Source organism: Synchiropus splendidus, chromosome 14 (assembly GCF_027744825.2).
Source record: "Synchiropus splendidus isolate RoL2022-P1 chromosome 14, RoL_Sspl_1.0, whole genome shotgun sequence".
Classification (NCBI taxonomy): Eukaryota; Metazoa; Chordata; class Actinopteri; order Syngnathiformes; family Callionymidae; genus Synchiropus; species Synchiropus splendidus.
In genome coordinates, this window is record NC_071347.1 from 4,386,159 (window position 1) to 4,400,779 (window position 14,621).

Here is a 14,621-nt window from a genome sequence, read left to right on the forward strand (position 1 = left end):
AGGACCGCTACAGACATGTGACAAGAACTCTGCCATCATTTCACGCTTTGTACAGTAATTTAAAGGACAATTGGGAGGACTTCAATAGATGTGGATCACCGAGGTCTTTTCATAGCTCTGTGAAGCCTCTTGGAGTCTTTAAACACAGCACATTGTGCGGAAACACAGCAGGGTCAAACCACCTATTGTGGCGTATTTTAAAAATAAATTCCTGCTTAGTCATATTATAATACCTAGTGCCATGTGGACAGAGAAGTGCAGCTCTGTGAAGAAGAAGTGCAGGACTCTGTATCGCCTGCAGCTGCAACACACTGCTGTTACTATTTCCGTCAAAGTCGGCCTTCATTCACAATACACACTGTGAGAGGATGACACACACACATACACACACACTCACACACGCAGTAGGCAGCAGCTCCGCAGCAGTATGTGGCTTTCTCTCGCTCTCCCTACTTCTCCCTCACACACACACACAGCTACTTGCTCGCCTGCAGTCGGCGGGCTGGGTGTGTGTCAGACTGACGCTCAGAATTCGAGGGAGCTGCGAGAGAGAGGAGATGAGGAGACCGGAGAGGACAACTAGTCAGGTCTGATCCATGATCAACTCAGATCAAGTTCTCACTGTAATTATTGAAATCCCTGGTTTAAGTTGGTGTTTTCGAACACTTGAAGTGCACTTCAGGGACACAGATCCAAACACAACTCAGCGGCTCCACGGAAGGATCTTTTTTTTGCTGATGATGAGGAACATTCTGCCTGCGTTTTCTATGTTTGGAGGCTGAAGCGCCAGAGCAGATGGTAAGGAATGTGTCTGTGGAAGTGTGTTGTTGCCATGTGGAAAGTGCTTACTTTGGCACAAGCAACTTCAGTTCTCCAGACATTGAATTTTTGAATTCAGGGAACATCATCTGGCTTTACCGTTTCCTATTGCATTATGATTCACATCACTGTCTTTACTGTCCTGCTTTGAAACTGACTGATCAATGCTTCAAAATGACTGTATCAACTATTTTTCATATCTAATACATCAAGTACTTGTTATTTTGCAGATTAAAATAATATAAAATGAATGCAGATTATCCAATGAATTTTCAAAAAGTCATACTTGCAATGAATCATGCTATGTTTTATAATCATTTCGCCTTCATTGGACTCAAACTCTGAGGTGTAGAAACAAATGCCTTCTTGCAGGTTTCAAGTATTTATGAGCCGTGACGGTTGATGGATAATTCTAATCCCTGTCTGACTGCTCACACTGATGCTGCAGTTTGATTACTCAAATGTCAATTCATTCCATACATTGAAACACTCTTTCACAGTCCCACGTGGAATGGCAGGATCCCTAGGAAGCCGTGCAAAGTGTAGCTCCAACTACATATGTTGTCTCTAAGAGGACCCTCGTGCCAATTCAGTAATGCTCTGATGGCTGTATGGGAGCAAATCCCTGCATCCAGGGTTCAACAGCTGGAGGAAATCCTTCTTACAGATGCCCATAGCAGCAGATTATTAAGCAAATGCTTGGGTTTCCTCATGCTTAAGGAGCATGCAGGGGTTGCGTTTAAAATAGTCTTTAAGCATGTGGGAGTAGAGCTGTGTGTTTGTTGCTCTTCGCTCGTCCCGCCTCGCTGTGTGGATGCTGCACTGGGTATGTGCTCTTGGCCTTTTGGACCAACACGCTCGGTTGCCTCGTTCCTGGACTGTTGGAAGCGAATGTTTGGCCACCAGGGAGGGGGGTGTGGAGAGGAGCACGCCTGTCAGAGGCCATTAAGCAGCAAGCAGGAGGCCACGCCAGAGAGCAGGACACAAGAGTGATGCTCTGAAGATGAGGAAGTCGAGGTTATGTGAGGGCTGAAAGCTCAGCTCCACACAGCAAAGTTTTGAAGTTAACACCTTACTTTACAGTGACAGATGCAGATTCTGTGAAAATCCAAGCCTCTTAATTTCATTTTGATGGCCAAAATTCAAACACATGCTAATGTTTATATCTCAACAGGAGCACTGGTGCACAAAGCCAAGGTCGTAAGATTAAATCCAGGTAGGAAAACCAACACAAGTGGACATTTGTAGAACCTGGGGAGGTTTCTTGGAAGAATAAAATATAATGATATATGTAATATATGATGAGAGAAACAAAGAGCTGACCTTAGACACTAGAAAAGCACATCAAAGATGCAGATCTCTGAGAGGATAACCCATGTTGTAATTTTTTATACAATGAACATTTGAAATTGACATCAACGGGAGGTAGCAGTAGCTTTCCAGAACTTGAGTGAGAAAGTCTATACAGGCTGGGCTACACGGGGTCCAGATATTACTCTGGGACAGTGATCGCCATTCCCCGCCCCATTGTCAACAGCTCCGGTAATTTAATTGAAATGCGTTGGTAACTCTTCAAACTATTTTGCTAACAGTGATCAATGCTGCCAAGCGATCACCACCATGGCGGAGGTAATAAAGAGCAGCTAGCGTTGACCCTTGACCCAATGAAAGCTGAGGATGAGCGCCACTTTTAGAGAACGCCCAGAAAGAGGTGACAAATTTAGCATCAATCTTTATGGGAGGTGACAGGACAAAGTCACTCTGCTTCCGTACACGTGATGCCGGGTCATATATATTCTCACGATCCAGAGACTATATATTCAGGTGGCACATTAAGGATCGGTAGCTCAGAGACTCAGAGTAGAGCCTGCGAGTAGTTCAGGAGCAGCACCATAAGTGTTTCAGATTCAGAACAGTCTTCATTACTACCAAAAGTATTCCATTTCCTGTCCTTTTCTCCAGCAAAGACCAGTGCAATGGATGGATATAGCACTCATACATACATTGTACAACATTATCTCTTCTCTGCAGTGTTAGAGTTGACTCATACTCTCTTCTCACAGACAAATTAATATATTTACACCTTCTCTCAAACATCATCCTCCACTGCTAGGATGACATTTTAAGGAAAACACAAAGTGTGCACTGCACCAAGAGGCTGGCTTGAGAATAGTTTGGGTTCTTGTAAAGGGGTTTCACGATGCCATGGCTATTCCGTCCCAATAATGGGGAAGCTGTTGAAGATAACCACGTTGTCACCATTGCACGTCTTTACATCAGAAGTTTGCTGCTGAAGTTATCTTTTAAAACGATTCAGAACATTTATCTTACAAGCCACAGGCAAGGCCAGCGAACGCCCAGATCGATACATCAGCCTACTCTTTTATTACAAAGCACTGACTGCCACAGTCTGGCGATTGCACCGCAGTTTAGTTGAAAATACCAACTTAAATATTCAGAATTAATTTACTTCAACGCAGCCAAAAGTCGGCCTGCTTAACCAAAAACAAGCTTCCTTCTAGACACCGTAATGACACACTATTCGGGCGAACATGAAATCAGCATCGGCTTTGACGTCTTATAAAGTGAAAGTGGAATTCAGACTACACACCGTGCCCGAGGGTGTTTGTTATTAACACTACTCATGTCATCATGGACCATTTTCTTCTTTGTCACCTTTGTAAATGAGGTGTTACGCAACAAGGTGTTGGATGACCAGGTCAGGTTCGGGTTCTTCTGTGCATCAAACATGGAAGTTATTTGAACTGAAATCATGCTTGTGATGGATTCTGTACCAGGATGAGATAGGATGAATCAAACTGAGCAGACAGCTGCCTCTGGGCAAAGTGAGTTATTGGTGGTTAAAGACGTCCATTGCTGTGAAATGCTGCTCATAGAGAATGTTCAACTATACATCTGTGCTTTGCAGTCTTGAAATGTCGCAGCCACTTAATCAGATGAGTCATTCTCAATTCTTCTCCATTTGAAATCAAATTAAGTCTCAAATGTGAGTTTCTGGATTCTGAAAGTAAAATCCCAGCCAGAATACGCTCGCTTCAACACACAAAATGTTTCATAGACAGCCTTGTCCGAAGTTATGCGGTTATTCGGAGTTAAAAATAGCTTCTGAAGGCCATCAGTCATGTTGACAGAACACAAGCACAACTCCACCAAGCCGCTCATTTACACCCATATTATGATACTTTCCCCCAGCAGTGTTGCCTCACGTATATTGCCTCTGCCAGTCGTACCCCTCACCGCAGCAACCGTGCTGAGTTAGTCGGAGCTCATGCTGGTGAGCTCCTCACCTGTCAGCTTTGCGTTTTCTTCCTCTACAGTCAGTGGAACTGAAGAGTTCAGAGCGCCGCCCCTCATCACAGCGCTGACATCACAGTAGTTCTGCCCTCTCTCTGCCAGTCGGGATATTCTCTGCATTTAACTGTGGTCTGTGAATGATGATTCCTGCAAAAGACTTGTCCTTACAAGATGCTTCCAATGTCAAGATTATGACTTTTCTGGTCACATTTAATTTAGCTTTAAAATCCTGTCGTATAAATAAAGTGTCTTTTAGACTCTGGCACACAAGTTCTTATTGTTGTCTTCAAAAACCTAATATCAACAAAATGGACAGGATGGATTTTAAATTCAGTGAATCTGTCAGCAAGTAAATATGCTGAGCGTGTTTTGAGTGGCACACACAAAAACCGGTGCGGATGATTAAAGAAACATTTTCCAAACTCCAATCTGACAACAAGATTTGGGAGTTGGATAACAACAGAGTTTCATTCAAGCGGGCCCTGGTTTTGCTGAGGCACCAAAGAAACACCAACAGCTGGTGTGCTGACATTTGAAGCACGTCCCCAGTATTTACATCATCACACATCTGCTGTTTTGTTGAGGATTTCATTTGAAAGACGTTCAAAACGGCAAACAACAGTCTGCGTGTGTGTGTGTATGTGTGTGTGTGTGTTGAGCAGTTGTTTCAACACCATCTGGACTCTTAAATAGGCGACTCTCCCACTCAGGGATTGAGGATTTAAAGTGCGGTTTTAATCGCTGTTGTGTGGGTGTCGTCTAATCTAGCTGATGGCGCATTTGACAAGCCATTTCTACGCCGTTTCACTCCCAACATGGCCATTAAACAACTTCAATGACTTGGCATTTTTGTACATTGTACATGGTTAAACTCCAGAGGACGTGTGTCGATGTATACATACATATACATCAATGTATCACATCTTATTGTAAGGAGTTCAAATCTGGACTCTAATTTACAATTTAACTGAGGGACATTGGAGAGATCCAGCCAACAGAATTATCCCGCATTTCCCCAGCAAAAAAGCCCTGAACATGTGAGTCGAGCAACATTCAAAGGTTTAACAAACTCAATTTGATATTTTTATAGGCAGATTGTGCATTGAGTTCACTGCCTTCACTGACTACAAATGCAATATAGAGCGGAGTTTTCTGCTGCAATGACCGGAGGAATGAGATGTCAGGTTTTTATCGGATTTTTCTCTGGTCAAAAATTCCATCCAATGAATGTTGAGTCACTCAGTCTTCACCAAATTGGTCAGCATGCAAAACCGACACAGCCTGCATGTGTCAGAGCAAGATTGAGTGAACGTTTTTCCCCTAAACTATGTTGAGGATTTACTAAATCTAGCCATGACACATTTAGTTCTATGCTGTCTGTTGCATAATAACACCTCCATGATTCTAAAATCAAACAACCATAAAACAAAGACACAAATGCACAATCAGAAGACTCAACTTAGTCTGAAATGTGCACACTCTTTTTGTTGCATTTGATCAACGCACAACAACATTTTTACTGCCTCACTTCAATGTATTTGTTCAATGGCTGGGAGCAAGTAAAGTTTCTGATAGGTAGAACTGTCATGTGTGTCTGTGGAATCTGTTTATTTATGATAAGGTAAAAGGGGACCACTTATGCTGTTCCATGTTTTAGAGGTTATCTCCAGTGTTAGCACCAACCACCTTCATCCATTTCTGAGCAATGTAGTCCTAAAAGTAAGCCTATACATCAGTTCTTGAAGATGAAAAGTTGGAAAACCCAAATGACTAGTCAACAGTCCTTATTATTGTTACCGTTGTTGAGATTGAATTGGTTCATTTGGACTTGCAGTCCTTTTAAAGATTTCACCATTCATTCCTGATACTCCAGTGATGGATGAAAATGATGACAAAGTGGAAAATGTGATAATGAATGGCTTTTAAAGTGAAAGTGTTGTGACATGTGATCGGCAGATTTTAGTAAGCAGACCAGTAATGATGTTTTCAGTGGTGCAAATGGGATTAATAAGCTCCAAACAGGTTGGGGGATTGCATACAGTTTTTACCGATCTGTCAGATGCAGCTGGTCACAGGAGCCATTTTTGGCCACCCAGCACGACATGAGGAGGAGTGGGAGGAGCCAAGGTGCAGGTTGGGAAACGATTCTCATAAAAACTCAAAAACACCCCATCGGATAGAAGAATTCATTTGGGTGAAATTGATCGTTTTTTGTCTTAGGAATTTAAGGAGAATGAAATGGGCTCGAGCGAATAGGGCTCTTCTGACATGCGGGGAAAAAAGGGCTGGTAACGGATGACCACATGGGCCGTCTGTGCACGTGTATGGTTGTTGACACTTCATAACTGACGATCTGATAGGACAAACCGAGGGCGATTTGCTAGCATCTCCACCTGTACATACTACATAGGATGGAATTGTGTGGAGTTGGACCACACTTGTGGATGAGTTACGAAGAAGAGTGTGCAAAGAGATGAGAGATAGACAAGGGATAGAGTGGCTCATGGCTTGCAGCCAGTGTTGGCCGAGTAACTTAAAATACAGTAATGCATTATCCCAAAAAACTCATGCTAATCTTCCATAACACCACCAGAAATGCACATCATTCATTTTATATTAAACCTTTTTTCCCATGCAAATTTGCTGAGCTGGACTCTCCTGTGGTGAAATAGGGATACTCTCATTATTTTCAGTCTGTTGGAGAGAGGAATGCAAAAAGCATATTCTGTGCACTTGGTGAGTGAGACCAAAGCATCTCTCTACTTCGCAAAGTAATTTATCACAACACCTGGCACAGTGCCACACGATCATACAAAACAATCCTAACTTTGCCACGGTAGTTTATGTGCAACACTAATGCTATATTTGTTTTCTGGACTGGTCTGTTAATAATTCACTCAGAGATCTGGCTCAGCTAATGGCCTGAATTCCACATCATCCCCATTTAATAATATGGGGCTGACTGAATTAGACAAACTCTCGCTTGAACTCGCAGACTTTAAAGTCATGTTTTCTGTACTTAGAGTTGCACTTTTCAATTAATTTTTAAGCTTGAATTGACTTTAATATTTTTACATTTGTAAAAGCAGTGCAACAGTTACACTATTCACACTTACAAGGTTAGTTGTCAGTCAAGAGAAGCAAGCAAATGCAGGAATTATACCCGAAAAGCAAACAGTTTTGTGTTCATCACTTACAACTACCAACAAAAAATGACAAATCAGACAGTAAGCTCTGTCACAGACACACACGCACGTGACAGATGCATACAAATGCAAACAATTCCATTCAAAATTGGCTAAATAAGGAAAAACCCAGGTCCACCATGAATCAATTGTATAGTACAGATGAATATCATTTTTGGATAAAATTATGAAATGTTTCATTTTTAATCCGTCTCACTCACTTTACATCACTCACAATCTTATCACACACTGACGCAATGCTCATTAGAAGAAAAATGTGTTTCAGGCCTTGCTCACAGGCACTTCAACATGTCCTATGACATTTCTTTGATGGCTCCGACTTCAGGACCAAGTACAGGAAATAATGGGCACCTGGGAAAGTGATAAAATGGAGAGAGTACAGCAGCACAGGAGGAGTGCAGGAGATCAGGGTTTTAATATTCATTTGCCCTGACAGTGTTAGATAGTGGACTTGGAAAAAGTCATAAAAAATGTCCTACATTTTTCAGGTATTTTGGGAAAGGATAAGAGAGGGAGGATGTGAGGGGGCGTCCCAGCAATACCGCTGAAAGATCGAGACGCTGCAGCACAGAATCCTGTTGTGGGCATGAACCTGTCAAAGCAGCCACGTGAAGCACTGTTCTAGAGCTGATACATTCTCATAGCCAAACACAAATACTGCACGACATAACAGTCCAGTGAATCCAGCTTTTAGTTAGCTCCTTTGAACTATTTAATCGGCTGGGTTCCTCTTTCACTGTCTCATTATGTGTCAGGGAACACAGATTTCCTCCATCATTAACGTTATGACTTAGCCATTTCACATTCAGTCACGTTTTAATTGCACAGTATTTCAATATGCCATAACTTGTAAATAAAGGATTACATTTTACACAAAAACATATTTCTTTTTATAACACAATTCATGCATTTGTTGGTACAAATGGTAGTGATATGGCTGTATTCCCTCCTGTTAACAACTATTTTAGCTTTAGTAGTCAGTACCTTCCAAAAAGATGCGCATCTCTTGCTTAGGCTGCAACAGCCCCGCTAACATTAAATAACATACTGCTCATGATCATCGATTCCTAATTCTAGAATCTGGAATTCACATACAGTGGGTACGGATAGAATTCAGACACCTTAAAATTTTTCACTCTTTGTTACATTGCAGCTATTTGCTAAAATCAAAAAAGTTCATTTTTTTCTGAATAATGTGCCCACACAACCCCAATTTTTAACATATTTATTTAAAAAGTAAAACTGAAATATGACATGGTCATAAGTATTCAGACCCTTCACTCAATATTTAGTAGAAGCACAGAAGTTTTTCACACCTTTTCAGATTTAGGGATCATCCGTCATTCTTCCTAGCAGATCCTTGGCTGGTGAACGTTTGTGGACAGCCATTTTGAGGTCTCTCCAGAGATGTTCAATTGGGTTGAGGTCAGGGTTCTGTCTGGCCCATTCAAGAATGTTCACAGAGTTGTTTTGAAGGCACTCCTTTGTTATTTTTGCCGTGTGCTTAGGGTCATGGTCTCGTTGGGAAGTGAACTGTGGTCCTGAGCACTTTGGAAAAAAAAAACTTTGCTGTGCTTAAATTGCAACCTGCTACTGAAAAACACCCCCACAGCGTGACACTGCCGCCACCATGCTTCACTGTAGGGATGGTATTGGACAGGTGATGAGCTTGGTTTCCTCCACACATACTGCTTAAAACTGGGGCCAAAAAGTTCAATCTTGGTCTCATCAAACCAGATCATCATATGCCACATAGTCTGGGATTCCTTATGTGGTCTTTGGCAAACTCCATGCCCGATTAGTGGAGGGCTGCAGTGATTGTTGACTTTCTGGAACCTTCTCCCACCTCCTCACTGCATCTCTTAAGCTCAGCTACAGTGATCTTTGGGTTTTTCTTCACCTCTCTCACCAATGCTCTTCTCCCACGATTGCTCAGTTTGGCTGGATGGCCAGGTCTGATAGTCCCAAACTTCTTCCATTTACGGATTATGGAGGCCACTGTGCTCTTAGGAACCGTGAGTGTGTCTGATTCTTTTGTAAGCTTGAACAGATCTGTGCCTTGCCACAATTCTTCAGGCAGTTCCTTCGACGTCATGGTTCTCATTTGCTCAGAAACGCAGTGAGAGCTGTAAGGTGTCTAATATAGAGAGGTGTGTGCCTTTCCCAATGTTCAACTATAGCTGGACTCCAGTGAAGGAATACCACCGTTTTAAGGAGTATCAGCAGAAAAGGGTCTGAATACTTACGACCATGTAATATTTTATTTGTTATTTTTTTATAAATTCATTAAAATTTCTGCATTTCGTTTTTTTGCCGTCAAGATCGGGTCGTGCGTGCACATTATTGAGAACTTTTTTGATTTTAGCAAATAGCTGCAACGCAACAGTGAGAAAGAGTGAAAAATGTAAAGGAGTCTGATCACTTTCCGTACCCACTGTTTTCTGTCACCAATGGGACGATGCCAAATTCTCCACCTCTCAAAAAGAATTCCCAGGTGTCAACCTGCTCTTTAAAGCAGCCCGCCACCTTCACTTGATTGACTATTTGTGTGGCTTTGCAACATCAGCTACGGCTGCCAGCCTTTTGCATTCAGCGGCAATGTGACTGGCATCTCGGTGCCAACCCAACAAAAGGCAGACCTGCAACAAAAGACAGACCTTGAGGCAGCAGAGAGATGATGAACTGACAGCACTTTTCTTTCGGCTTTATCTCTCACACACACTTCCTCTCGGCTTTTCCCAACTCGCAGAAGCATCCCGGGCAAACGGTATCGCGCCAGCGAATTAAAACTGTCTAATTATTAAGAGATAACGTCTCTGGATCTGCGTGTGAAACAATGCTGTAGCTGGAGTGAAGCTGTACAATACAGAAATAGCATGTGGGTGTTAAGGAGACTGAAGTTGGCATTGACTTTCTCCAGTGTTGGTGTTGCAGGAGAAAATGCAGGATTACGCCACTTCATCATGAAGATCCTGAGCGAGGGAGCGAGTGTGGCGAGAGAATAAAAAAGGGATTGAGGACAAGAGGAATACGATTTCACTGCACAAGTCGAGACCTTAACGCCAATATTCCACGGATTGGCTTCACTGGGAGCTACACGGTTGATTTTTTTTAATCTGTGAACCCAACGCTTAATCTGGCATATGGAGTGTTTATGATTGAAAAGGTAGCAGGATGAGAAGCCGAAAGAGCGCACAATGAAGCCAAATTAATCTCTCTCAGGCTGAAGTGGTTTCAGATCAGATTGCTGAAAATGAAAAGGGAAGACGGCGTAACCAAAGACAGCTTGAAGCGTCAGACATCAAGAGTCAAAGACTGGCAAAGTCTCTGAAATACATGAGGGCCAAAGAACTCTTGAAAATAATAATATTTCAACAAATGGCCTGAAGTCTGCCAGAGTGTCACACTGCTGAATTCGGTGTTGATCTCAGCAGCAACACTGCGTCTCACGGAAAAAAAAACATACCTTTGACTCCACTGACAACCGATTCACTGCCCCGAAAAACTGGAGAAACTTGGGTATCAGTCAATGTTTGCTTCATGAGGCAATTTCCAATGATTTGTCTCTAAGAAGAGAAATGGTTGCTTTATGTAAGCTACACAGGAGGTAACTCGACAGGCTCAGGGACACTGCATTTGGGAGTCTTCATATCACTACCAAGCTTACCCAGCAGCTTAAAGTGGAATAAACAATCAGGACATGTTTGGTCACCACAGTCACAAGAGGGCTGACTTATTTCACCGATTAGATTGCTAGCTGCGCTTTCCACCAAAATCTCATCACTTCCATGTTAGTCAATCCTGAAAATCTCACAACTAATGCTGCAAAGAATTCATTCTTGCTGCAGTTCCTGCAAACAACTGGAGGAACTGATCCTAACTCACACTTTAAAATCAGTCAATACAAGATCATGCATGGAGACCATCAGCATAAAGAAACAAGACCCATCACTTGCAGCAACAGGATCAGGGACACCCTAGGCCACTTGACTGTTTTCAAGCAACAGAAAACTAACAGATTCAACATCAGGTGTTAAAAGATTGGACAACGTATATATTGAAGAGTGACATGATTCCTGGATGTATGGAAGAGGGGAACCACCCAGTGTCAAATGTTAAACTGTTTCTTTCAGGGGATGCACATGTGGATTTCGGTGTGAGCGTGCAGTGGCGAGGACAGCTGGAGTCTGAAGCTACAGTGGATTTGATGAGGCAGACATGAGGAACGTAGACCAGAATGGACCAAAGCACATGGAGAGTCTGGGTGAGTGAGTGAAATTCAAGTTATTTAAATCTCTAGTCTGTAATGCCAAAGTGTCACTATCACCCTCGACTTCAGCAAACACTGAGATCTCAGAGTATATAGCTTGGGTTTCAATATCAACAGGCAGACAACTCTTTCCCCTTCAACAGTGAGTCATGCGACATTTCCAAGAACACAGCTCCCACTTCACATGTTCAGGAAATGAACCCTACCTCTACCCCGACAGCTTCCCTGTCTATTTATTCAGAGAATGGGTCCTTTCGATGACCACGCCACAATGATTTAAACTTGGTCATTTCTAATGAAAGTGATCCAACTCACACCTTGGAGTCGGCCTGGTTGGCAGACAGTATATTAACATCAGTTGTCCCCTACTTAAAAGAGGCTGTCTTAGAGACAACGTACACACAGAGGACTCAACAGTCTCTTGAGTAGGACTATTTTTTCATCAGTGTCTGACATGGTTTCTCCTTAAATCTCTCAGTGTCGACCACTCTATCCACCCTGATGTTGGTTGTGCTTGGCCTGGTGGGTTCGATTCACGGCTGCCCTGAAGTCTGTACCTGCTCTGGTAACGTCACTGACTGCTCCTCTGCTGGTCTCTTCTCTCTGGCTCCGGTCCTGCCACTGCTGAGCCAGGACACTGTGTCTCTCCGTCTCAGCACGAACAACCTCTCCTCCCTGAGCACCATGGAGATATATAACCTTAGCAGCCTGGAGGTGCTAGATCTTTCCCAGAACAAATTCTCCATCCTCAGACCCGGTGTTTTTTCCGGCCTGACCGGCCTGCGTTGGCTCAACTTGTCCAGTAATTACCTCGGGGGACTACCAGCTACCTCAGAAAGCAACAACAGCACTGACACCCTCCCTAGATTGAATGGAAGTCAGGTGGTCATTGGTCTCAGCACTGAGGTTTTTAAAGGCTTGTGGCGGCTGCGAGGGCTGGACCTGTCTTCTAATGGACTACAGTTGTTACCAAAGGGCCTCCTGGATGGACTGCAGAGACTCACCTGGCTGTCGCTAGCAAGGAACCGCCTCATATTTCTGGACAGGGCAACTTTTGAGCCCTTGGTTGCTCTGCAGCAGCTTCAGCTGACTGGAAATCCATGGGATTGCAATTGCAGGCTGCGGGAGTTCAAGCACTGGATGGAGTGGTTGATTTACAGAGGTAAGGGAAGCTGAAGCATTCATTCTCAACATATACTGTGTAAGAGATGCTGCCAGTGCCATCGTCATATCCATCCATCATTTTTTTCTTTGTCTTTGTTGTATAGAAGGGGAGATCGATGACATGCAATGTAGCCTCCCGGGGAACCTGATGGGCAGGGACATCCGTAGTGTACCGGTGGAGATGTTCAGCTACTGCGTACCACCTCCAAAGGAGGTCATGATAAGTCACGCCACCCGGCCTCCCTGCCCACCTGGTCGGATCTTCAACACAGAGGACTGCATCCGCCAGCGGTACCGACCTGTCAGTGTCCGCCGGGCGCACGGCACACAAATAGTTGCAGGAGTGGTGTGTGGCACAGTTTGCGTTATGATGGTGGTGGCTGCGACATACGGGTGCATCTACGCCTCACTGATGGCCCGGTACCAGAGGCAGAAGAGGAAACGTGGGCGACCACTAATGGCCGAGTCTGGAGGCGAAACTGACATGGAAGACGGACAGATGACATCGCCCGGCTCACCAGAAGAGACGCAGCCTAAGGAGCCCTGCGTTGTGCATGGGTATCGAATCAGCAGCTTCTGAGCCGCTGAATGGCCGTTTCTGTCTGGAGAAAGGACCCCTGCAGCTTCTGAATGTATTCAAGGTTCAACATCCAGGATTTAATTGAGTGGTAGAAAACCCTGCAGCGCTTCTCAGTCTACGAAAACTCTGAATTGTAACGCCCTGCTACACCTCTCTTCGCTCGCTTGTGAAATACCCCACTCTGTTATTTGTATCCAACAAGCACAAACTCCAAAAGTACAACTAAGGTCATCGACTGGCCTGCTGTTATTAATAGTTTTCATTCTAAGTAAATCCCTTATTTGATTCTTAGGTCCCCTTTACACATGGCTTTACAAGACCATTTCCTGTTTGCCAACTTTATTTACATGTGTCTTGAGTGATCAGTTGTCTGTGGGGTCATAGTCCTGACATTCCCTTCTCTCCATCTCCAGTTAACACAGAGAGACTATAAAAGTGTTTGGATGTCCGTTAAATAAATGTTTAGACGCTGTGTACAGATTGTCTATATAGACACTCCCTCTGTCAATGATGTCACTTTCTGTTAAGACAAAGCATCATGGGAGCAATAACGCACGCACGCACACACGCGCTCATGTGGCAGAAAAATGCAGTGACCATTAGTAAAGGGGGTTGATCTTTAGACTATAGTCCCCAGTTAACCGACAATCACGTATAACAGGGTGAGCAGCACATGGCGCTTGCCTATACTGCCACCTGGTGGACAAACTGCACAAATCTCTCATTACGACAGTTCCCCAAGCCTGAATCTGAATACGATGAACCTTCTCTGTTCGACGTAGTTATGTTTCCAATCATTCAACTTGAGTTTGTGATTTCTCTTGTTCCCATTCTGTGTGTGAAGCAGATTGCTGTGTTTTACTGAAGGTCTGTTCAAGATGTGGAAGAAAAATAAAATATATTTATTTAAACAACATTTTTTAAATATGTATGACTATCAGTGGAATATTTTATAATAAGCAACTAATTCCACAAGTGTAAAAAATTACACTTATTCATATATAACCAGGAAGCTCCTGCCAGGCATCATGGCGGGTGAGAAGAGCAGGCACATGGTTCGATAAGTGGTTCAAGAGTGAGGTGCAGAAAGGAATTGGCAGTAACGCCCGAGGAGCCAAACACCAGCTACTGATTGACAGAGTAGTCCACAGAGACTGTAAGAATAGACAGAGCAACCCCTGTACTGCCTGGATCGACTAACAGATAGCATACGACTCAATGCAGCACACATGGATACTGGAGTGTCTGGAACTGTACACGATCAACA

The 14,621-nt window shown here is 43.5% G+C and overlaps 2 protein-coding genes across 6 annotated transcripts in view; one reads left to right on the forward strand and one right to left on the reverse strand.

Annotated features, from left to right (window-relative positions):
- LOC128770299 (voltage-dependent calcium channel subunit alpha-2/delta-4-like) overlaps positions 1 to 14,621 on the reverse strand; it is a 58,866-nt gene that overhangs the window by 19,509 nt on the left and 24,736 nt on the right. The window lies entirely within an intron of this gene.
- Positions 500 to 14,284, forward strand: LOC128770302 (leucine-rich repeat and transmembrane domain-containing protein 2-like). The gene is made up of 4 exons (XM_053884563.1): positions 500 to 798; positions 11,474 to 11,604; positions 12,089 to 12,772; positions 12,879 to 14,284. Exons 2-4 carry the CDS (start codon positions 11,559 to 11,561, stop codon positions 13,352 to 13,354), a joined length of 1,206 nt encoding a protein of 401 aa, XP_053740538.1. The 5' UTR covers positions 500 to 798; positions 11,474 to 11,558; the 3' UTR covers positions 13,355 to 14,284.

Excerpts from the sequence above, each read along its gene's own strand:
- LOC128770302 (XM_053884563.1), top strand. The coding sequence starts at position 11,559 with ATGAGGAACGTAGACCAGAATGGACCAAAGCACATGGAGAGTCTGG. Across the intron at positions 11,605-12,088 it reads AAAGCACATGGAGAGTCTGG|TGTCGACCACTCTATCCACC; the intron begins GTGAGTGAGTGA and ends TAAATCTCTCAG. Across the intron at positions 12,773-12,878 it reads GGAGTGGTTGATTTACAGAG|AAGGGGAGATCGATGACATG; the intron begins GTAAGGGAAGCT and ends TTTGTTGTATAG.